The sequence below is a fragment of the Pteronotus mesoamericanus genome, unplaced genomic scaffold (assembly GCF_021234165.1).
Source record: "Pteronotus mesoamericanus isolate MK-2021 breed Mesoamerican mustached bat unplaced genomic scaffold, CSHL_Meso_final contig_55, whole genome shotgun sequence".
Lineage (NCBI taxonomy): Eukaryota > Metazoa > Chordata > Mammalia > Chiroptera > Mormoopidae > Pteronotus > Pteronotus mesoamericanus.
Window position 1 is genome coordinate 9,862,941 of NW_026555198.1, and position 24,120 is coordinate 9,887,060.

The following is a 24,120-nucleotide window of genomic DNA, read 5'->3' on the forward strand; positions in this document are numbered from 1 at the left end:
TTTTAGCTTTGCAACATGAGAGACTTAAGATAAGCTATGAATGTAAGGGAACTGTTCAGATGTTCAAAATCCCCAAAGATTTTTTTATGTACACAACAGTTATTACTGTTCTGTTATCATTACTACTACTGCTGCTGCTGCTGCTGCTGCTGCTGCTGCTGTGATAAAATTTATAATAACAGGCACCATCTGCTGATTGTATACTATGTACCAGGCACATGGTAGGAAAATTATGTACAATAACTCCAATTCTCACGACAACTCCACCAGGTTGGTATCATTATCCCCAATTTATAGTTGAAGAAGCTGAGGTTCCATAACTTGGCCAAGGCCTCATGGTTAATAAATGGAGAGTCTGGGTTTGCATCCACCTTTCTGATCTGTGCTCTTTGGATGGCATTCATTTAACAGCAGTAAAGGTTATGTTAAGATGGTGCTTTTACTGATGAGTCCCCCCTGTACCTACTTGTGTAAACTTGATATACATGGTTATGTTCCATTTATAATTGGAAACAATAACATATGAATTTATACCCTGGGAGACCAGCTCTTCATGTTTGGTTGTTCCCCTTGACCAAAGGCCGTTGGTTATCTTTATTTATCACATTGGTTTTTTCAGGATATTAACACCCCCCCCCCAAAATATTCCTGTTCTCTATCACCTTAATACCACCCAGGTGGAAGGATTGGTGGGAGTGAGCAAGGGGAAGGATCTGGGGGATCAGCTGTGGTGGGGTCACCTTGGTCTCGCTGGGAAAAGTTAGAGAATCCAATAATGGTCCGCCTTCGCCTCAGGGTGGACTTGGGGTTCACAGCTGTCTCTGTATTAAACAGCGAGTGTCGCAAACTTGCGTGTTTATCAAACTGCTGCCCTGTAGCCAAAATAAAGACACTTGGGTGCATCTTGGTTTCTGTTTACAGTACAGTGGAAATGGGCCTGAGGCAGAGAGAAGGGATGATGGCAGTAGCGATGAGCATGAATAGCATCCAGGCAGGTGGCCCTTCTTCCACATCCCTCCCAACATGACCCCAGACACCCAGAGCCCCAAAACACACATGCTGGTTTTCATAGGCCACACCCAGAGTCACCTTTGAGTCTTAGGTGGCCAAGAGCCATGGTTTTCAATCCTGGCTACATACAGAAATAAACTGGGCAGCTTTTGCAACTCCAAATGTTCTGGACCCCACCTCAGAACATTTGACTCTTTGGGAGGAAGTCCCAGGTAGAAGCTATTTCTCAAACTCCCCAGGTGATTGATTATTCAGATGTACAGCTTGAGGCAGAAACCACTGCTACAGAGAGACAGGTTGAGACTAGAGGTCGCTTGATTGCAATCTTTTCTTAAAGAAAGCCTTTATGTGAGCCAGAAGAGAGTGTCTCCAAGAAGCTGCCTCACCTCCCGACACCATCCAAGAAGCTGCCTGACAGTCTGTCCTCCAGCTACCTTTGATTACATTTTGGTGGTGACTGAGATCTATTTCTCCTAAAGCACTTGGTCAGTTTTTTGTTCCTGTGCAACTTCTGGGGTAGGGGCAGGGTAAGACAGGGAGTGAGGTCTGCTGCTCTCCTCACTGTCTCTCATTCAACAGCTGTCTAACCAAACCTTCTCCTCTCAGCCTCACAGCAAGTGACTCTGTGGACAAAGTTCAGAGCAGCCTTATTGCAAGTAAGAAGTTTAGAAAAAAAGTGCCCATGATCACTTTGTGAGTCTCTCCCCTCAGTCCTCACTCCTTTTGGTACATCTCCCTAGGCTGTGGGTTCTATTTCCTGCCTCTGATTTCCTGAGAGGATACCAGTGGCACTGGATGACCCCATATCCAGGGAGCATCACCACATGTGGCCAGAGCTGTCCTAATCATCTTCTTCAACTTTCCCCAGCATATCACAGGTCAATGCGGTTCACAGTGTGCCTCTTGTCACTTTGGGTCATGAAGTCTCGATTTCACCAGGTTGCTGGCCCTATCTCCTTCTGAAATGACCAACCCTCCTCCTCTTTCACTTACAGCCAGTGGAGTGTGGAGCACAAATTAATGATGTGTGTGGTATAAGTGTCCCATGTTCCCAAAGTCATATCCAGCTCAGCTACACACATCATGTTCCCTACTCTCAAGGCAGTACTGGTCCCCTCTTTGGTCTTTTTGGCCTTGATCCCTTTCTGTTACTTCCCTTCTTAAACACTTGCCATACCAGTTGAGGAGGCCAACCTCACTAGAAGACCAAGTGTCTACTTAAAATGCCATAAGGCCTGTGGTCCATGCCCTGGGTATGAGCCTCCCTTTTACCACAAGCATTCTGAACTGCGCACTTTTCCCCAGACTCCTATCCAGACATGGCTTATGGCACAAGAAGTTTTATTTCCCCAACCCAAACATAACTCAAACACTTCAAATTTCCATAGATGCTCCAAAGAGCACTCAAGTTCATAAAGTTTCAGAGTTTTCTGTTAAGATCAATTTGTTTGCTATCAAATGGTCTCAGTTAATGTGGCAGCGCCAATAGATGGTGAAGAGCGAGCAGCCAGAGCCCCCTCTTCTGCATGCCTCCGTTCCCTGGTAAGAGCCGTGATCTTGACAGCGCAGGGTGAGCCAGTAGCAAAGAAAGTCTCGCTCCCTCCCCCAGCACCCAGTGCATTTGGAGAGGATGGTCTGTAGTTGGCATGGAAGGAAGCAAACAGAGGTGGTGCTAAGCAACTCTACCAGAGATGTTGATGGGCACAATGTCAGAGTGCGTGGAGCAAGGCTGAAGCCACCGCTTCTCCTCTAGGATGGGCAGAGGGAAGGGGCTATTCCAGGCAACTTGCTTGTCGGCTGTGGTAGACAGGCTCAGGGAGGCCTCAGGGGCCCTCACACCCTGGGTGGTAGTCTCATCCTCGTTCAGCTGCTGTTTTGTAGGCTGTTGGGAAAGAAGGTGATGGGAAGGGTGTGCTCCTGACTGGAGATGAGCCATGCCTGCAGGATGGCTTGTCTAAGCGTGGTGGTTGGAGGCTTCATCTGGGGGGCAGGAAAACGTGGACAGGCTGCCAGGCCAGACACCTGCTGTGCAGGGCCCACCTCAGCTGAGCCTCAGGGTAGCTCTGCTGGTGAGCAGAGGGGAGCAGCGGCTTCTGGTGGATAATGTAAGTAGCTCGAGGTACCCTGTTGATGGGTGCAGGGTGAGCTCTGCATGCTGGCTCTCCCAGGTGGGGGATGAGGCAACTCACCATCAATACAAACTCCAGACGCCTGGCAGACTGGGGCCTTGGGCTGGGGGTGGGCTCAGGGGCCTCATCAGCAGAGCGGAAGGTCTGCCCCAGCAGTCTGGCCTCCGAGTACTGTTCCTCATATTCTTCTGAAAAACAGCACAGTGGATACACACTCTAGGGGGCCATGGCCAAGTGCCAGGCAGGGGAGGGACCATGAGCCAGGGCTCTTGCTCTAGCTGCCAGGCCTGACTTGCCCAGTTTCTTTAAGAGATTTCCTGGCATCTGAGCCTCTGGATTCGGACATGGAAATATGCCTGCTCCCTGGGACTATGAGAGCTGAGGAGAAAAGGGAATCAAGAAATTTGAGTTGTGCTGGTCCTGGGACTAAGCCCTTGCCTCAGTAGTCCCCACTGTGCTCAACTTGGAGAAGAGGCTCAGGATGCAGACACCTTTTGCTACTTTATGCTATAAGGTCCTCTCTTTGAAGGAAGCCCTGCAGCTCTTCAGGTTTTCTGCAGCCCTACCTGGGAAGTGACCTGTGTGAAGCACAAAGAGACTTGTATCAGGAAGTCCAATGTGCAATGCTCCCTTGGATGTCAATAACTCTTGCTCGAGCCTCCAAGGGCATGGCTTCCTGCACCTTAGTCCCACTTGAGGTGGTGACAGGTCCAGGGGAGCTTAGGTGAAGGAGAGGGAAGGAAGAGGAAGTGGCAGAGAAGGAAAAGTTCAAGGGCATTGTCAGGGAATAAGAAAGATGCATGAGATTTGAATTGGTTTCATTTAAGTGATGAATTCAAAGGAAGTGAGGGAATCCGATGAAATGAAGGCAGTGACAGTCAAGAATCCATAGGCAGGGCTCTATGTACATTTTGCGCCAAGACTCTAAGAATCCTAAACTTGGAGTCAGGAGTAGCCTCAAAGGTTCTCTTGTCTAACACCCCATCTGGGTTCAGACGTCCTCCTCAGCAGCCCTTTAACATGCCTCTTCAGCCTCTGCAGGCACCGGGAGAGCAGGGTCAGGGGGTGGAGCAGCCTTCCTCCCAAGGCCGCAGATTCCATCCAAGGACAGTTGGGGCTGTCAGGTGTCAAGAAAGTTCTTCCTTATCTTGAGGTGAAATCTGCCTCACTCTGTTTCCTCCCACCAGTCCTAATCATGCCTGTGGTGACAACACAGAACACACTGACTCTTACTGCACAGTAGCTCCTCTCTTATCTGAACACAAAGCTCATGGTGTCCCTTGGAATCTTGCTGCTCTAAGGTCACCACTGCCTTGGCAAAGAGGTGGGGGTTATGGCTATAGTCCAGTTGGGTGGCCATCTGCCATTTTCTATTCTCCACCAGTGTTAATCCTCATTGGCATGAATAAATGAGAGCTGATGTCTTTTCACATTTAATGTTCACTTAAGAAGTGTCTAGGAGCACCTCTTAGGGATCCAGCCCCATGCGAGGTGCTTCGGGAAACCCAAGAGATGTGGTTCTTTATGTTGACAAGCTCAGTCTGGTTAAGTTGGCAAAATATATACCCAGGGCTAGTAAACAAATGAGTAAATGAATGAACAAATGAAAGAAAGAGCAGTTCATAACTATACAAGTCCTCTTGAACTACATGGTACAAAGTGCCTCATATGGGTGCTTATGGAGGGAATGGTGCAAAGTGCAGAACTCGTGTTAAAGGTTTTCTTGTATGAGGCAAGAATAGAACTTAAAGTGTAGGAATTGGAATGAGGTAGAGGAAGGGCTTCTAGGCTTGGAAAAGAGGTATGAATGGGACGGGAGGGCCTGAAGGGGTATGGAGCTTGTGAGTTAGCATTGAGACTTTATTTGTATTATTTTATTGAGATATAACTTAACATACAGTAAAGTGCATGAATCTTAAGTGTATAGTTTGGTGAATTTTGACATATGCATGCCCCCTTGTAACCTCCACCCAGGTATTTGCAGCACGCCAGTAGTCCGTCTCATAGGTCTGAGCTTTAATACCACTTACGGTGGATAAATCCCTCTGGTCAATGTGTATGCATTTCATATTGGAAGGTCTTATCAGGGATCACCTTGTTGTTTCTTTTATATTAACTTTAATATTGTGCTTAGCTCAGCCCGTGTTCCAAAAGACATGTAATTGGCAGTTGATGTTGCATCTCATCAAGGTGTCTCCAGCAGCAAGATACTCCTGCTAAGCAATTTACATACACATTTTAAGTCTCGCGAAAGTGTGGCATGTGGGGAATTGGAATTCCCATTTTAAAGATGACTGATTAATTTGAAGCTCAGAGAGGGTGTGTATCTGTATAATGTCACACAGCTCGGTAGGTGTGTGATTCGAATTAGATTGTAGCTCTGTCTGGGTTTTCCTCCTCTTCCTGTGCGTGCAGTGTGACTGTTCAGGCACTCTGACTGGGCTGTTTCTCTGGGTGGGGTGGACCCAGCTTTGCTCACTAGGACCTCAACAACACTGTGTTGGGAATTGGGGATGAACTGAGTGCAGTAGCTACCCAGGAGACGTGTGGACAAGGTTAATGCAAGAGTAGAGTGAGTGAAGCCCAGAGTGGGAGACCTGCAGGTGCTTTCTTTGACTTTCAGTGACAGGATTCCAAAGGCATGGGTGATGTGGCAAGAGGTCTGGAAGGCATGTGGGCCACATTGTGGGAGTCTCTCTCATCCGGCTGTCTTTGGAAATGGTTTGACCCATTATCCTGTTTGTTTCTGTCCTCCCCCCCCCCTACGGAGTATTGAACTGAAAAAAGGGCGGGGGGAGGTGGTAAACACCGTAGAAATAGGACCTTTTAGAATCATGAGTCAAGAAGGCGAAAGATGGAAAATGTGTGTTTTGTTTTTCAATGGCTTTTACGGTGTTCTATGTTTTTCTCTCGCTGGTCCCTGTCCTCTCTTCTCTGCCTCCCTCCAGCCGCTGCGCATCTGGCCTGTGGGGTCCGGCCGCAGCCCCGCTCCCTCTCGGTACCTTGCAACAGGCTCTGGAGATTAAGCTGCGCCTCGCGAAGCAGCTCCTCTACACTCGGGGGCCTGCCTGAGGAGAGGAACACGTTCACTGGCTGTCGCCATGACGACCTCGAGTGGGCAGTCGCTGTCGCATTTTCCCGACCCGAGTTAGCTGCAGCTAGGGAAGGAGAGAGTCAGTGAGAGGCTCAGCCGAGGGGTGGGCGCGGTGGCCACTGGGCGCCCGCGGTTCCCGAAGTCCCGCCCCTGCTGGGGTGGGGGGGGCGGGGCGAGGCTGCACTTAAAAGGCAGGGATCCGGCAGCCGCAACATTTTTCCTCGAGAGATCCTGCAGTAGTCTGCTCCGTCCGCTCCACCTAGGGGCCACCGTCTTGCAGCCCGCAACCTCCACTCGGCGCCTCTCGGCTCCTGCTGCCGCCTGCCCTCTGCGATCCCCAGGAAGAGGTAACGCCCCGGGCCCAGCCGCAGGGCCTTGTGCCCGGAGCGCCCGCCCTCCGTGCTCGCCCCGGTGGGTGTGGCTCGGCCTACCCTGCGCCCTCCACGGCACCTCGCTCCCCTCTGGTGCCCCGCCGCATTTCGGCCTCCTTTCACGGCCCCTAGCTTGCCACCTCCACCCCGCCCCCCCCACCCCGCCTCCAGACCCAGGGCCCCGGGCGAGTCCAGATGTCCGAGGCATCAGGAAATCTCAATAGCCTACGCATGGCGAACGTGGCCCTGCGCGAGGAATTAAATGCCCTTCGCGGGGAGAATGCCAATTTGGGCCTTCAGCTAGGAAGGGCCCTGGCGGAGGTGAATTCCTTGCGGGGCAATGTCTCCAGCTACATCCGCTGGCCAGTGCCTGTCCTTGCGGAGGAGAACTTTGAGTTCCCGCTCAACGAGATAGACTCCTTGCCCGAGGGCGAAATGCCCTTCACGCGCTGGCCTCCGCCACGTACGGAGCCTGAGTGCGCCCCGGAGGAGCTGTTGATCAACGGGGCCCAGGACTGCGGCACCTCTGATGGCCAGGTCGACCCTCCCCCGCAGCCCAGTCCGCCCTCGCCGGCACTGCCCCCGCCCGCCTCCAAGGAGCTGCCCGCGCAGCCTCCTGTGCCACCTCTGGAGCGGCCTGAGCTAGAGCCGTTTTCAGGCGACCCGGTCTACCTGCCTGAATTCCTGATGCGGCTAGAGACCTTCATAGCTGACCACGAGGATCATTTCCCCGGGGGTGCTGAGCGGGTAGCCTTTCTGATCTCCTTTTTCACTGGTGACGCCAAGGACTGGGCCGTCTCAGTCACCCAGGAAGGAAGCCCCCTGCATGCCAACTTCCCGCGCTTCCTGGATGAAATCCGTAAGAAATTCTGTGGCCCCATCCCCCCAAGTGTGGCGAAAAAGGCCATCCGCAAGCTCAAGCAGGGAGACTGTACCCTCGGCAGCTATGCAGATGCTTTTCAGTTCCTGGCCCAATTCTTGTCTTGGGATGACTGTCGCCTTCAAAACCAGTTCCTCAAAGGCCTGTCAGAATTTTTCCGCAAGGAGCTCTTATGGTCAACGGAAATGGCCGACCTGGACGAGCTGATTCTCGAATGTGTGGAGATAGAAAGGAAAGTGCGTGTCCCCAAGCCAATCCCGCTCCCTGGGGTTCGCAATATCTTCTTCCCTTTTGCTGCAGACCCTAATGTCGAGGGCAGTGGAGAGGAAGAGCGCTACAGTGAGGATGAAGATGCAGAGGTGCGCAGGCGCAGGCTTCACGACAAGGACCAGCGGAGGCGTGCGAGAGCTATTCAGCAAGAGATGAGGGAGCAGGAGGAGGAGAAGAGGAAGAAGGAGGAAGAGATGAGGAAGAAGGAGGAGGAGATGAAACAGAAACGGGAGGAGGAGGACGATGATGAGGACGAGATCGTGGTGGTGGACGTTGTGGACGAGGAAGAGGAGGAGATGAGGAAGAAGACTGAGGATGAGAATAAGGATGAGGATAAGGGCCAGGCGCCAGGGCAGGAGCCAGAGCAGGAGCCAGAACAGGAGGAAGAGACGGAGGATGAGGCCCAGGATGATGATCTAGATGACCTGATGGAGGTGGAGCCGACCTATGCCAACGCTTCATCCCAGACTACTGGCTACTATCATGAAAATTTCCTTGATACATCGCCTCCAATAATACAGCCCAGCAGACGGAGGAACCAGAATCGAGTCCCACTGTTGGAGGGCCTTCCAGGTACCAATTCGCCTTTCTACAGTTCACCACCTTTGATTCGCCGAGCAGGTCGCTTGGGGCAACGCCATACCCGAAGACGGCCCCCAGTGCTCTTCCGCCTCACTCCAAGACAGGCGGGGCACCGGGCTTCACGTGGCCGAATTCGTGTGTGAGTGCTGGGGCGAGATGGCCACCCGGAACACACCCTTCTACTGCGTTCCCTGTCCCTGCTATTGCTGCCACACCTGCCCCATTTGCTGACCAGTACTTAATGGAGTTCCAGACCTAAAGAACCTAAAGAAGACCTGTAGAACTCCAGACCACCTTGCAGTCCTGACCAGGGAGTGACACAGGCCCAACCAAAGCCACCAGGGAAAGGAGGGGTCCGCGATAGCTGTCCTCTTGACTGGGCACCCTGCTCAGCCCTGCCACAAGCTAGTGAGCAGGTTTCTGGGCCTATTCCCATAAATGAACTGGTCACCTCCTTGTATTTCCCCTCTAGTTGTTCCTAACCCTGTGTTCTGTGGTTTTATCCACTCTGACTGGCTCACCAGGACTTCACCCAGCGCCTCACTGATCTGCCCCAATGAGCGAAAGGACAGGCTACACTGAACTCCTAATGCCACTGAGGCCGCTTACTACCCGTAATTGACGGAGAGCAGGATGCGACCAAGAAATGTGCCTAGAAGCCTACACTTGCTCCAGCCTCCAGCAGAAGGGCCTTAAAGTGGACCCTACATCTAGCCCAGTGATGGTGGGCAAAGCCACACGTCAAATGGACAACTTGGCTGAAGTTTGTCCTTGACTGACTGAGCAAGCTAGTCCCACCCTCTCACAGACTACTACATCACAGCCCTTGAACCAGCTCGCCAAATCTGGGGCCCTCTCCTCTGAACACACTGCCCTCCTGGGCATCCCCAGTGGACAGAGTCCAGTGTTACCCCTCCCCTTGGTGTTGCCTGGAAGATGGGGGAGGAGGAGGAGGACCAAAAAGAAGCAGCAACAACTTAGTTTGACATTGTGAGGAGTGACCGTTTCCTTAGGGACAGTGGTCTCCTTCTTGGGTCGGGTCTCGGACAGCAGTCCCCAGCCAAAGGTCTTTGCAGGAGACTTGCCATCCTTGGGAATACACAGGAGGCCTAAGTGGCTTTTCCTTCCCTGACCACCAAGGAAAGAGCCCAAGTCCTGCTCTTTAACTTCAACTTAAAGCGTTCCTTAGTTCTCAGGAGAGAGAGGAAGTTTCTCTACAGAGACTGCGGCCTCGCAGCCAGAACATCCTCATGTCTCTCCCATCAGTGGGAAGCCACGGCCTGATGCTGGGCTTCAAGGAGACGGTAAGGCTTGACAGGGTGTTTGCCTCCTAGTAACTAACTCCTGGGACTTCTGGGTACAAACCTTGGGACCCGTATAAAGAGTCCTGCTGCTTGCCATGGCTCCAGAAACCACTGCTTGTGCAATGCAAAGGACACACTATGTCACTGGCCACAGAATGCCAGCCAAACCCACTGCTGGCCTGAACTGCCCTTGACATGGAGCCGCCTGCACAGTGTCTGGCAGCTGGGCAAGTGCAGCCAAGGTGTCTGTGGCCAGAGGGAAGGAGGCATAGTAAATTAAGTCTGTGTTCTTCACCGAAGTCCGACAGATAACCTCAGGACTTTGAGCCTTAGGGTTTTGAGCCTGGAAGCAAGAGGAAGGAGCTGGAGGAAGAGGAGTCCCAAAGAAACCCAGTTCGTCTACTGGCTGGTTGCTGGTGAGGTCTCTATTCATCAGTGGGAGGTAAGAAGCCCTTTTGTTTATCATACATTTCTCAGCCTGGGGAGCAGTGGAGCCGGGTTCCTATAACCTGTTGCTACCTTTTTAAAAAGCCTCCCCCTCCTCCAAAGAGGAAAGTGATGCCTAATGATTATAGAAAATTTGGAAAATAGAGAAAACTATAAGGACAGAAAATAACCCCAAACATTCAGAAACCCACCACACAGAGGCAAGTATTAGTAACACTTGGCTGCCTTTCTTTCTAATGTGTTCTCAGTGTGTCTTGTCAAAGCTGAGATCATCTTGCAGCTCTTGATCAGCAGGATTTAAAATGGCTGCCACCTATGCAGTCAAGTGTACTGAATAATTGAAGTATTTTCCTAATTCGTTGGACATTTCAGGTGCCTGGTTTTCCCCCATCCCCACCAGTGCAGGCGTGAACAACACTGTAACGAAAATTTTGTGTTTTTCAGCTATTTCCCCAGGAGACAGTTCCAGAAGGGGAAGTGCTGTTCTTTGAGGCTGTGGACCCTGTTTGCTGATGGTCGACACACCGGCCCTGCTGCCCATGTCCCTGCTGGAGAAGTGCAAAGGACAGGTGCCTTGCACCCCTATTTCCAGGGACCCCTCAGCACAGGTCCTGCCTGTTATCCGTGGTGCTTCCACCTTGAGACCTTGTAGCCTCAGCCAGGGAAAGAGTGGGTGAGCAGTGAGCTGGTTCCTGGCCCTCTGGTGGCAGGGGGGCCTGGGCTTCCCTTTGATCCTCTTTCCCCTCCTAGATCTTCAATATTTGTTGTGATGTAACAGCCACTAGAGCTGTAAGAGGAACTATGGGCTTTGGGCACTTTTCTTGGGTTGAAAGAGGGGTGGGGTGGGGTGGGTGGTGGGGGGAAATGCATGCAGGGGTATGAAGGCAACCCAAGGATTCCCAGAGACTCGGGAGGAAACCCGTTGGAAATAAATGTGTGATTGTTACTGTGTTATTGTTGCATTACTGTGTTGTGAAGATAAGAAATCATTCTGTATGCTAAAGCTTTCTCCTCAATAAAAATATAAAGGGTGTGTAAAGACTGTGTCTGTCTGGGTTCCTGAGCAAGCATAGATGGATAACCAGTAGGCATCAGGTACTTTCCAGGCACCTTGCCTGAAGCAACCCCAGCCTGAAGCCTTGGAATCCTCAGATGAGGAAACTGAGGCCCAGTGAGGCTCAAGGGAGGGACCAAGAGTCCTATGCATTTGTGTCAGAAGGAAGCAGAGGGATTAGGCATCTTGAAAAATAGCATTAGTGCTCTACTTACTGGGATATAAAGGTATAAGTGTCCCAGCTGTACCATCCTATAACAGCACTGTCCCCTCTAGCCCCCAACACATAAACACAAACACACGGGCACTGGGACTTTGAAGGGGGGAGGGAGGCCAGGCTGAGCCAGGAAGGAGGGCTCTTCCACTTTTTGACACTAGGTGGTGCTATGTGACATCAGTACGCTAGCTGGTGCAGATTTTTAACCAGTCTCACAGCAGTCCACACAGAGACCCAGCAAGAGTTCACTGCCCTCATAGCACGTGGGTCAGAAGAAACTGAATCCCATTCTGGGATTTGCTCAAGTTTCCCAGCCATGAATTGGAAATTTTTTTCTTGGTACAGTGGGTAGGAAAGTTTATTGAGCCCCCTACTGGTACAAGTGCTGAGCCACGCACTAGATATCCGTTATCTCAGTCCATTTACCCTCATCTTACTTATGAGAGGGGAAACAAGCTTAGAAAGAAGTCACTGGCCCAAGGTTCACAGCTGGTAAGTGGCTCTTTCTCAGCCCTGCAGGTGCCTAGGAGTCTGCTCCTCCCTGCCTCCACTCACAGGTCCTACTGTCTTCGGGTCTGTCCTGTCCTGTCCTGCCCACCCTCCCCCCAGCTTATAGGAATGCAATGAGAGACAACACTGGGTTTCAGAGGCACATTGGCTTTGCCCCTTTAAGGGGAAGGATGGGAGAAAGGACAGAAGAGAGGGAGGGAGGCAACCAGTGCATTTTGGACCATGTGCCAGGCACTTTCACCAACATCATGTCATTTCATTCCCACAACAACTCAGGCAGGTGATGTTGCCTCATTTTAGAGCTAAGGGGCCTGAATCTCAGAGATAATAGGTTTCATAGGGGACTCAGGTCTCTGTGACTCCCAAACTCATAGTCCCTCAACTCAAATCCACCATGCTGTTGCCCAGCAAAACCCCTGATGAGCTCATGCCCCAACCTGACTGGACTCTGGACCTTTGCCCAAGCAAACAGGTGTGTATCAGGTGCATTATCCCAGGAGCTCCAAAGAAAGGCAGGCAGTGGTAATGCAGAATTTGTGGCAATGAGTTTGCAGGAACATGTGGCTGACTTTCCCTTCTCAGGAGGGATAGGGCTGAGGGGTCTCGAACTGTATCCATGAGCACTGAGGCTCCCCGTTCTGTTTCAGGGGGTCAGTCAATGTCTCCGGCACTCCTGGAGTTTCTCCTACCCATTGCTGGTAGGGCTAGGTGAGCCCAGATTGTGTCATGGACCCTCAGAGCAGGTGGGGGAAAGTAAGAACAGTAGGGAGAGCCTTGCCCAACCCTGGAGCTGGAAGCCCCATGAATATAGGGAATAGGGTCCTGGATTCCAGTCTGGCCCTGCCACTGACTTCATTTGGGACTTGCACAAGTCCACATTTGTACTCAGGCTACGGTCACCATAGGGTCCCTGGGGCCTAGCACACTGCTGGGTACACAGTAGGATCTCAAGCCTAGTTTGGTACATAAATGAAGAAGTGAGTGAATAAGTGGACTGTTGGACAGAGACCTAGCTGCTGTATGCTAGGGGCAGCTGCAGGTGGCATGAAGCCTGGAGGACTACAGGCTCTTCTCCAAAATAGAATCAGAACCCCCCAAATCTCCCTCACCTGGAAGAATGTGCAGAAATGACCTTTACTAGGTACACATGTGAGACATTGTAGTCAGGTTCAAGAAACCAACCAGCAGGAGCCTGAGTGGGGAAGATGTGGCTTAGAAGAAACTGGTGAAAAAAATTCTGAGAACCTGAGTTGATGAGGCTCAGGATGAGTCAGCAGACCGGGTGCCAGAAATGCTAATGCCTTCCTGGGCTGCTGCTGCAGAGTGGGGGGAGTCCAAGGGATGGGCAGGCCCCACCTGGGGTCCTGGCCACACAATGGAAGGTGATCAGGTTGCACCTCACAGAAGCCCTTTTGCATGACAGGAGTAAGGAAATGTTAGAATAAAAGAAAGGGAGAAGGGAGGAAAGAGTGGGGGCAGTGGAAGAGTGACAAGGATGGTGAGGGTCATAAAAATGTTGTTCCCAAGCGATGGAGGAAGGCAGAGAAAATCTTGCTGAACCCACTCTTCCCCTCATTTATTCTGTGAGGAGACTGGCAGCTCAAGGTCACTTGCTTCATTTGCAGAATTCTACAGTGAACTCCAGCAGTTCTACATTCAAAACTCTTAAACAGGCACCCTGCACTCAGACTCACAGATGGAATCAGAGTTTCCAGGAATTTCTAGTTCTAAAAATCACCCTAGGCAAGTCTAACGCTCTGCCCAGCCAAGTGCAGAAAAGAGTCTTGGGGACTAACTAGCCCAGAGAGGGTTAATGGCCAGTTCGGTTCTGAGCCTTCCCACAGAGCTCTCCAGAGCAGGGAAGCAGCCTGCAGACCCTGCACTAAGCACGTAGTAAGAGATCAAAAAATATTTGTGCAATGACCCCAGCATGTTCCATAGTCTGGTGTGAGCTTGCCCGTGCTGGACACTTGCTCAGACTGCACCCCCCTGAGACTGAGGTGACATAGGATGGACGCAGAAATCTGGCCCTGAGAAACCAAGTACATAGGAGCCTAAACCTTGCCCCTGACCATCAGAACTCACTCCTGTGGGGCCCTTGTCCCTCCCAGGAAATGTCAGGCATTACCAAGGCAAGAGATTACACCCAAATGGGGGGTCTCTCCCTCCCACTAGCACTTCCTGCATCCTGCCCAGACTAGGGAAAGCTCTGCAGGCCACTTCTCCCCAGGAATTCAACAGACACAGAAACACAAAGCCCAGAGTTCTCGGTTGCCCTGGTAACGGCGGGACCTACTTGGAAAAAACAGTTTCTGAATGCCTTAAGGGGGTGGATATTTCCTTTGACAGAGGGCAGGCTCTAACCTGCTCCTGGAGTCCCCTCTCCCATTCCTGCCTGCCACACAAAGGGGTAGATCGGGGCCCCTCACCTCTGCAACTTTCCTGGGGGTGGGTGAGGGTGACAGAGAAGAGGGCCCTGGCTTTTGATTCTCCTCTTGCTGTGGGCTGTTAATATGAGTAAGAGGCTAAAATGGAAGGTGTTAGCCTGTGGGTTCATGGTGATTGTCCTCTGACCCAAGGAAGCCTTGCCTCACAGAACCCATACACAACCAAACCTGACAAGGGCACATGCTCCCAGCAATTAAAGTTCTATCAGTTTCTCACTACACAGGAGACATAAGCCAGAGAGAGTGCCCAGAAGTTCCAAAGTTCACCTCCCAAGGCCAGCCCCTCCTCACCTCTCACCTGGACTACTGAAGTAGCCTGTCTGCTGGTCTAACCAGCCTCTATCCTCTGCCCCTTCTAATCAATCCACCTTCTGCATACTGGGGGGCAGGACATAGTCCTTCGAACACACACATACAGTCCTGTTGCTCCTATACAAAGATCCTTTGGGGGCTCTCCTTCCTCTGCTGGAAGACTTGTGGATATGATGAGGGTGGTCTTCACTATCTGCTCATACACTCTGTGTGCCCTCTCCTCTCCCCATGCCATCCTTCTTCCCTCTTCCATTCAGTGCAAACCTCAGTCATTCTGAATTACTTTCTTCTTTCTTTATATACCGGGGCCTTTCATGCCTCTGGGCCTTTGCACACCCTATTCCTTCTGCCTTAAAAATTCACAAGCACTCTTGGCCCCAATCCAACTGGCAATCTCCTCAGCTCATAAACCACTTCCTCCAGGACGCAGCCATCACTCCCCAGGCAAGCTCCTGCTGTCTGAGTCCCCACTCGTTCCCTTGACCCCATTGCTCTGTGAGGCCCCCGCTGCACCTGAGACCAGGGTTCATGACTCCAAATGAGTTTGTTGCTGCAAAGCTGCTGTTCGGTGTGAGAACATGCACTCATCGCATTCGCAGGGGGGTCTGCCTTGGTAGGGGCCTTTTGGAGAAGCACTGGCCTCCTAATATCTGGCTGAGGACCAATGGTACACAAGTGGATCTGGGAGCACTGCCCCCCACATCAAGTTGGAGATGTGGACAGCAGGACCGAAGTCTGGGAAAAGATTATGCTAAGTGAAATAAGCCAGACGGTGAAAGACAAATACCATATGATCTCACCTATAAGCCGAACCTAATCAACAAAACAAACAAGCAAGCAAAATAGAACCAGAGACATTGAAATAAAGAACAAGCTGACAGTAACCAGAGGGGAGAGGGGAGGGGGATAACAGGGGAAGGAAGGGGAAAGGTCGTCAAGAAACATATATAAAAAGGTCCATGGACAAAGCCAAAGAAGGATAAGATTGAGGGTGGGAAGTGCGGGTGAGCGGGGCAGGGGAGAGTGGTGGGGGGGAAATGGAGACAAGTGTACTTGACCAACCAGAAAAAAAAAATTTAAATAAAAAATAAAATTAAAAAACAGAAAAGAAAGCAGGAGCTTGCAGAGTTGGTTGTTCATTCCCAACTGAGCACCCTGTTGATGGCTTCTGCCTCTTTGGGGGGTCATCACTCCCTCTCAGTGTGTAGTGGAGAGTGATCTCCACTGGGATTCAGAGTCACACAGGCCTGGCTTTGAACCCTGGCTCTGCCACTTCTTTGTTGTGTACCCTTCGGTTGGTCATTTTCCCTAAGTCCCAGTTTTCTTTTTTTAAAAACATATTTTATTTATTTATATTTTTTTTAGAGAGGAGAAGGGAGAGAGAGAGAGAGGGAGAGAGAAACATCAATATTCGGTTGCCTCTCATGTGCCCCCTACTGGGGACCTGGCCGGCAACCCAGGCCCGTGTCCTGACTGGGAATCGAACCAACAACACTGGTTCACAGGCCGGCGCTCAATCCACTGAGCCACACCAGCCAGGGCTTTTTTTTTTCTAAAAATGGAGATAATAATAGGATATATTACTGAGATAATTGATATGAATCAACAACACTAGAAATAGCTAATACTATTAGCACTTAGTATTTGTTGGGCACTAAATGCTTTACATTCATAAAGTCACTGAATCCCCACAACAAACATAAAGTAGGTAGTGTTATTATTCCCTATTTTGCACACTAAGAACTGGTACAGAAAGTTCAACTTGCCCAGTGTCACAGCACTAGTATGCAGGTGCTTTTGAGCTTGCTGGTCAAATAGGGAAAGTTCTGCAGATCAGAAATGAGGCCAGTGGAGCAGCAGAGCGCCAAGATCCAGGGCAGGGGTCTTGATCTCTTTTAGGTCACAGAACCCTCTAGCCGTTTGGTGAAACCTCTATACCCCTTCTCAGAACAGTGTTTTCAGATGCATAAAATAAAATATATAGAATTACAAAGGAAACCAATCATACTGAAATAACTATAAAATGTTTTTAAGAAATTGCGATCTCGTTGTACTAGTACTTTAATAATGTGTTAAACAACACGTAACACGTCTAAGGATTAGAAGTTTTAAAGTGACGGTGAGCATCAGTAACTTTTTTGAGATACAGCTGTAATGTGATATGAAAATATTTGTGATTTCTGTTGGGGATAAAGTCACAGATACTGTTAATACTATTAATGGCTTGTTGCCTACTTTCTTAATTTGAGGAAAAACTAAATTTCTGTTAGAGGTTAATGGGAAAAAGATCAAATAATTATCCCAACCAAGTTCACAGACCCCCTAACTTCTCTCCACACAGTTCTTGGAGGTCCATGGAGCTCAAGTTAAGGAGCTTTGCCCTCGGATGTCAGAGAAAAGACAATGACTGCACTGTCAGCTGTGAGGAGAAGCTGGGGGAGGGGAGGCTGGAAGAAAGACAAGTGTGTGGTTTCTCTTTCAAGAACTGTTTACAAAAATCGTGAAGTCTGGCAGATCCCTCTTCCTCTTGGTCCTGAGTCAGCAGCCCAGGGTGGGGCCAAGGCTGTCACACTTGGTTTGAATATCAAGCTCCCTACACACCATTCCCTAAGAGTTGATTTGCTGCCACTTCCTTACTAGTAAAATCTTGGTGGGTTTTGCTTTATGTTAAAATTTGGGCCTGCTTGCACACACAGATTTCCCATTAGTCTGGAAATAATCTTTAAACAGACATTTTATTGGCTCTAAGATATTTTCTGAGCTAATGGATGCTTCTACCCTAACACCACAGCCAGGCTTAGAACTCCTAGAGAGAAGGGGAAAGATTATCAACTGTGCCATGCACCCCGGCACACCAGTCAGAATTGGTACTCTTCCAAAATATCAAATGCTTTTTCCTGACTTCCTGGCTTTGCCACCTGTCAACTGAGTCCCTGCCAACCAGGGCAGCACAGTCTTGAGTGCCATGGCCAAGGAGACAAATGGTTGCAACAGTAGTAGGCCTCTGCCTTTCTAACTTGCCTCTGTTTCCATTCAATACTGAAAGAGAGCACTGCTCATAAGAAATCAGGCCCCAGGTCTACTAATAATGCCTTATTTGAAGGTTCCAGCTGGCCAGGGTCTGTTGCCTTTTGCTATTCCGTAGGCCCTCCCTCCAATATTTACTCAGAAATGAGCAATAGTTGCCTGATAGCCATGCACTAAAAAGGCTGCAGCTTAATTTCCAAAGTAAGATGGTGGGACTGTGATAGCCTCATGAACTATTGTCATTGGCTAACAAAGACACTGGTACAGAATGAATCTGTTTCTGTTAGTTGAGAGAACAGAACAGCATGCTTTGAGAGTTCAGGCTGAGAGCTCCACATGCTGGAATGTGAAGAAGACTTACTTTCTTGACTATAAGAGAAATATATGTATCCCTTAGATTGGCCAAGGCTACCAAACATAGGCTGAAGGAGACTGAGGATGAAATAAGAATTCAAAAGAACTTTGGTTGGCAAGATTGACCAAGAATAAATGAAAGAAGACCCCAGTTAGTACAATCAGAAATGAAAGAGGGCACGTTACAATCATCTTTACAGAAATAAAACGGATTATAAAAAGAATACTATGAACAATTATATGACAATAAATTATATAACTTAGATGAACTGTATAAAATCTTAGAAAGACAGACATTATTGCAAATGGCTGAAGCAAAAATAAAAACTCCAAATGAACTTAAAATAAATAAAGAGATTGAATTAGTAATCAAAACTACCCATGAAGAAAAGCCAAGACACAGATGGCTTCTTTGGTGAATTCTACCAAACATTTAAAGAAGAAGTAACGTAAATTATTTTTTTAATGTCAATTATTTACAAACTCTTTCAAAATATAAAAGAGGAAAGGGAAGGAGGATGGGGGTAGGTAGGAGAGGGTAAAGGGGGAGTAAATGGTGATGGACAGAGACTTGACTTGAGATGGTGAACACACAATACAGTGTACAGATGATGTGTTGTGGAATTGTACACCTGGAACCTGTGTGATTTTGTTAACCAGTGTCACCCCAATAAATTCAATAAAAAGGAAAAAAAGTACAGAAAAGGAAGTAACACTTCTCAACTCATTCAGTTTTATCCTGATATCAAAAGTAAACAGAAACATCACATGGAAACTACAGAACAATATCTCATAAATATGGACACAAAAATCTGCAACAAAATACTCTCAAACCAAATCCAGCAACAGACAGAAAGGACCATATACCATAGCCAAATACGAGGATTTATCCCGGGAATGCAAAGTTATTGTAACATCTGAAAATCAGTCAATGAAGTACAGCATATAAATAGAATAAAAAACCAAAAACACGATCATCTCAATATACAAAGATGCAAGGAAAATAAGACCAGCAACACTGAAAGGAAAAGAAACCAACAGAGACAAGAGGGAAGGAGGGGGGGTGGGAGAAAAGAAAGGGAAGGGGAAAGTCAAGGAACATATAGCAAGGACTCATGGACAAAACTAAAGGGGAAGAGTTGAGGGAGGGAGGGAGGGAGCGGGCAAGGGAAAGTGGTGGGGGGTAGGCAGAGACAAATGTATTTGAAAAAATAAATTAATTAATTAAAAAATAAATAAAAGTTAAAAAAAAGAAACAGAAAAAGAATTTGACAAAAATCCAACACCCTTCATGATAAAAACACTCAACAAACTAGAAATTAAAAGGAACTTCCTCAACCTGACAAAGGGCTTCTCTGAAAAATCCCACAATAATATCTCAATGGTGAAACATTAGAAGCTTTCTCTCTAAGATCAGAAACAAGACAAAGAGTCCACTCTTGCTCTTTCCACTCAACATTGTATGGGACATGCTAGGCAGAGCCATTTGATAAGGAAAAATAAAGAGAAGGCATTGGAAAGATTGCAAAAGAAGAAGTAAACTATAGCTGCAGATGATATGATCTTGTTATAGAAATTCTAAGGACTCCACTAAAATATATTAGAATTAATAAATTAGTTTGACAAGGTAGGATATAAAATCAATATAAAAATTGTATTGCTATATACTTGCAATGAATAATCTGAAATAAAATTGAGAAAACTATTCCAATACCATAAAAAAAGAAAAAACAGAATCAATTTTTAAAAAGTGGTGCAAGACTTGTACACCAAAAAGTTACAAAAATTGTTCAAAGAAATTAAAGATTACAACAAATGGAGACATCCCATGTTCATGGATAAATATACCTAATATTTTCAAGATGGTAATATTCCCCAAAATGTCATCCTTATCAGAAGCCCAGCTAGATTCTTTGTAGAAATTGACAAGCTGATCCTAAAAATAAACATGGAAATTCAAGGGGCCCAGAATGGCCAAAACAAACTTGATGAAGAACAAAGTTGGAGGACTCACACTTTCTGATTTCAAAATTTTATACAAAGCTACAGTAATCAAAATAGTATGCTGTTAGCATAAGGATAGACATATAGATCAGTGAAACAGAACTGAGAGACCAGAAATAACTCATGCATCTGTGGCCAATTGATGTTTGACAAGGGTGCCAAGTCTATTTACTGGGGAAAGAACAGTCATTCCAACAAGTGGTGCTGGGACAACTGAATTTTCACATGCAAAAGAATGAAGTTGAAATTCATTCTCACAGTCATACAAAATTAAACCCAAAACAGATCAAAGACTTATATGTCACAGCTAAAACTTAGAAGGAATTATAGGTGTAAATCTTTGAGACCTTGAGTTAGAAAATGGTTTTTTAGATATGACACTGTTACCACAAACAACAAAAGAAAAAATAGGTAAGTTGAAATTCATCAAAATGAAAGAACTTTTGTGTTACAAGTAATGCTATCAAGAAACTGAAAAGACCTGGCTGGTGTGGCTCAGTGGATTAAGAGCCAGCCTGTGAACCAAGGTGTCGCTGGTCTGATTCACAGTTAGGACACATGCCTGGGTTGCAGGTTAGGTTCCCAGCAGGGGGCGCTTCAAAGGCAACCACACATTGATGTTTCTCTCCCTCTCTCTCTCTCCCTTCCCCTCTCTAAAAAATAAATAAAAAAAATTTATTTAAAAAAGCACTGAAAAGATAGTGTACAGAATGCCAGAAAATATTTGCAAATCATATCTCTGATAAGAGATTTGTATCCAGAATATATAAGCATCTCCCACAAATTGAAAATAAAAGACATAATCCCGTACAACAAGGTCCAGATAACTCTCACCTCACATGACTGTGGACAACTGACCAAAAGAGATGTGAAAATGGCTAAGTTTATTGAAAAAGTAGCTGCTTCTATGTGATTTCTTCCAAAATGCATGTAAAAAATCTTATACATATGTCAGGGGCAATGTATTTTGAAGGTGATTTACATGAACGAATTAAGTTGTAAATTTAGTTCATCTTTATACCACATTTTGTAAAATCAGTACTTAAAAACAAAATGATTTTTATAAATAAAGAAGTAAATATCATTGTAAAAAAAAAAGACAGATAACCCAATTCAAAAATGGGCAAAGGATGTGAATAGATATTTCTCCAAAGAAGATATGAAAGTGGACAAGGAACACATGAAAAGATACTCAGCATATTAGTCATAAGGGAAATGCAAATAAAAACTACACTGAGACCCCACTTCACACCTACTAGGACAGCTATAACCAAAAAGTCAGACGAAAGTTGATGGGGATGTGGAGAAACTGGGACTCTCACATTGCTCGTGGGAACATGGTGCAGCTGCTTTGGAAAATGTTAAATGTGAAGTTATCATAAGACCCAGAACTTCCACTCCTAGGCATATATGCAGGAGAAATAAAAACACACATCCACACAAAAACTATATTAATGCTCATAGCTGTATTTACAATAGCCAAAAATGACAAGCAACCCAAATGTGCATCAAATGGCGAATGGATAAATAAATCAACCAAATGCGGTATAGCCATACAATGGAATGTTCTCCGGCCATGAAAAAGAGCAAAGTACTGATGCAAGCTACAACATGCATGAACCTTGAAAACTTTATGACATGTGAAAGAAACCAGTCACTAAATGGCACATAGTGAATGATTATATTTATAGGACATATCCAGAATACGCAAATCCATAGATACAGAATAGATTAGTGGTGGCCAGGGGCCGGGGAGGTGGGTAAGGTTTTCTTTCTGGGGTGTTGAAAATGTTCTAAAATTGTGGGTAGGGCTGCACGATGCTTTAGATATACAAAAACCCAATGAACTGTACACTTTAAATGGGTAAGCTGTATGATATATGCATACATTATGTCTCAATAAAGCTGTTGTCAGAAGAACCTCAGTAAGTCAGAAATGTATTACAATATCATACTCCAACATCAAAACAAAGACCACAAAATGAGATCACTGTAGCTATGTGATAAACTGCAGAAATTCTAGTACATCTTAGCAGATTCCAAAGTGAACAATGTATCATCTGGTATGCTACCATTTAAAAGTCAAGTGGTTGCTGGGGTGCAAAGAAATACTCTGCAGAGACAAACATCATACTGAGATCTTAGTAAACTTTTACTGGAGTGTGTTTGTTCTATGTACTACAGTTTAAAAGAGGAAAGTGGGGCTGAGGGTGACACATGTGGTTGGAGCTGTAAGCTTACCGCACACTCACCCCAATAATCTGACCTGGATCCTCATCTTGAAGTCAACTATCCTGGCCCTATGTCAGGATTCTACAGTCCAACAGAAGTCCCTTGGTACCTAGAGATATGAAGGTGACAAGATGGTGCTATAGATCCTGCCAGCTAGCTGTATTTACTCCTTTATAGGTGGAGATCTAGTTGAAGCCCTCATCAAATATTCAAATTTCTCCACAGCAATCGGGCAGGTCTCACAGCTTCAATGACCATGATGATTCTCAGCTGGAAACTTTCGCCCTTCCTGAGGATGAGTCCATTCCCCAGCCCTCATGCTCACCTCCCAGGTGTCCTCACTGGGGCCAGCCATCCTCAGTACTGTTATTGAGGTTCCCCAGATGGACCAGATTTGGGCTCACGTGCCTTCCCTTCTAACCCTCAGTGAACTTGCATTTTACTCTGATGTGACCTGATGAGCCCAGAACTGCCTTCCTGTCCCTGAGTGGAGATGGGCCCCACATACGGCAATTCTATACCTTGTGTTCTCTCGTGTAGTCTTTACTTCAAATCTATCCATTGGCTATCCATGATCCAATCCATTTTTTGTCCGATTGAATTTATTCAATATTTTGATTCCAAAGATATATTCTATTTAACCACATTTCAAAAGTTTGTGATTAGAGAAAAAAATCACCCATAATTTTACCTCATCCATAGGCATACGTATTTTGTACATAAGTACAATCACAATAAAGACACACTTAGGTACCATATTTTTTTTACTTGTCAAATCGTAAGAGCTTTAGGGTCCAGTTTTTCACTTAAAACCACTGTCATGCTGAGGGAGCAGACAGAAATCCTAGGCTCCATCATTTCAAAAAATAAACAGCTATTAATATTTATATATACTGCCCATAAGCACTTCACAAATTCAATCTTCAAAACAACCCTATGAGGCAGGAACTCCTCATATTTTCCCCCTTTTGCAGATGAAGAAATAGAGACACTTAGAGGTTAGATGGCTTGACCAAAGTCATGCAGCTAGTAACCCAGGCTTCCTGGCACCCGAGTTTGTGCATATAACTCCTCCAGTGGGTCTCCAACTTTAGAGAGCATCAGAATTCCCTGCAGGGCCTGTTAAAACACACATGGCTGGGCCCTGCTCCCAGAGTTTCTCATCAAGGTCCGGAGAAGAGTCCAAGATTCCACATTTCTCACAAGTTCTCAAGGAATGCTGAGACTGCTGGTGCAAGGATCACATTCGAACAGCACTGCCTCACACAACACAGCTCCCCAACAGCTGCACACAAGTCAGAGATACCTGGTCTCCCAAAGTGGGCCTTAGAGTGGGCAGGAACAGTTCATTGCTTGTCATCTGCCCCCTCTTCTCCTTCCCTTAGCCCTCTGCACTGGCAGGGCACCTACCCAGGTGCACCACATCACAAGGGGGTTGCCTGAAGAGAAGGCTTATTCATGCCAGTCTCAGACTCAATTAGCTAACTGCAATCCCATCCATTAAATGGACGCATAAATCAGTCTTTAGCTGTCAGGCAGCCCCTGCCACTGCTGTCACTTGCCTGTGCTGTCGCTTGCCTCGTGCCTGCAGCCAATTGATCTCACAGGTTAATAAGATTAACTCAAGATGAACTCAGCAGAATGCCTGCAGCCTCCCATGTCCCCTCAAATTGGGGAGGCTCAGGCTTGTCCTTGGTGCAAGAAATTTCTGCTCTCTTCCAAAGAGAGCAGCTTTTCAGGAGAGTAAGGGCCATTATGTGTTGCATCAGCTAAGTCCTATTTCATTTTGTGATTTGCCGCACTGAGGCTGGCTCATCTGAAAACTGATTGGTGGGCGTAGGGAAACAGACTGGTTCAGCATTAATGAGGAGAAAT

At 47.3% G+C, this 24,120-nt stretch overlaps 2 protein-coding genes across 2 annotated transcripts in view; one reads left to right on the top strand and one right to left on the bottom strand.

Annotated features, from left to right (window-relative positions):
* The window catches only part of NHSL2 (NHS like 2), a 229,236-nt gene that overhangs the window by 6,300 nt on the left and 198,816 nt on the right, over positions 1 to 24,120 (bottom strand). The window contains exons 3-6 of the mRNA XM_054579589.1: positions 6,143 to 6,298; positions 3,201 to 3,328; positions 2,698 to 2,893; positions 741 to 872 (exon numbers count right to left, since the gene is read on the bottom strand). Of these exons, the coding sequence (XP_054435564.1) occupies positions 741 to 872; positions 2,698 to 2,893; positions 3,201 to 3,328; positions 6,143 to 6,298 (612 nt within the window). The remainder of the gene's footprint in view (positions 1 to 740; positions 873 to 2,697; positions 2,894 to 3,200; positions 3,329 to 6,142; positions 6,299 to 24,120) is intronic.
* RTL5 (retrotransposon Gag like 5) lies at positions 6,801 to 10,896 on the top strand. The gene is made up of 2 exons (XM_054579591.1): positions 6,801 to 10,083; positions 10,533 to 10,896. The coding sequence occupies exon 1, from the start codon at positions 6,801 to 6,803 to the stop codon at positions 8,478 to 8,480; it is 1,680 nt and encodes a 559-aa protein (XP_054435566.1). The 3' UTR covers positions 8,481 to 10,083; positions 10,533 to 10,896.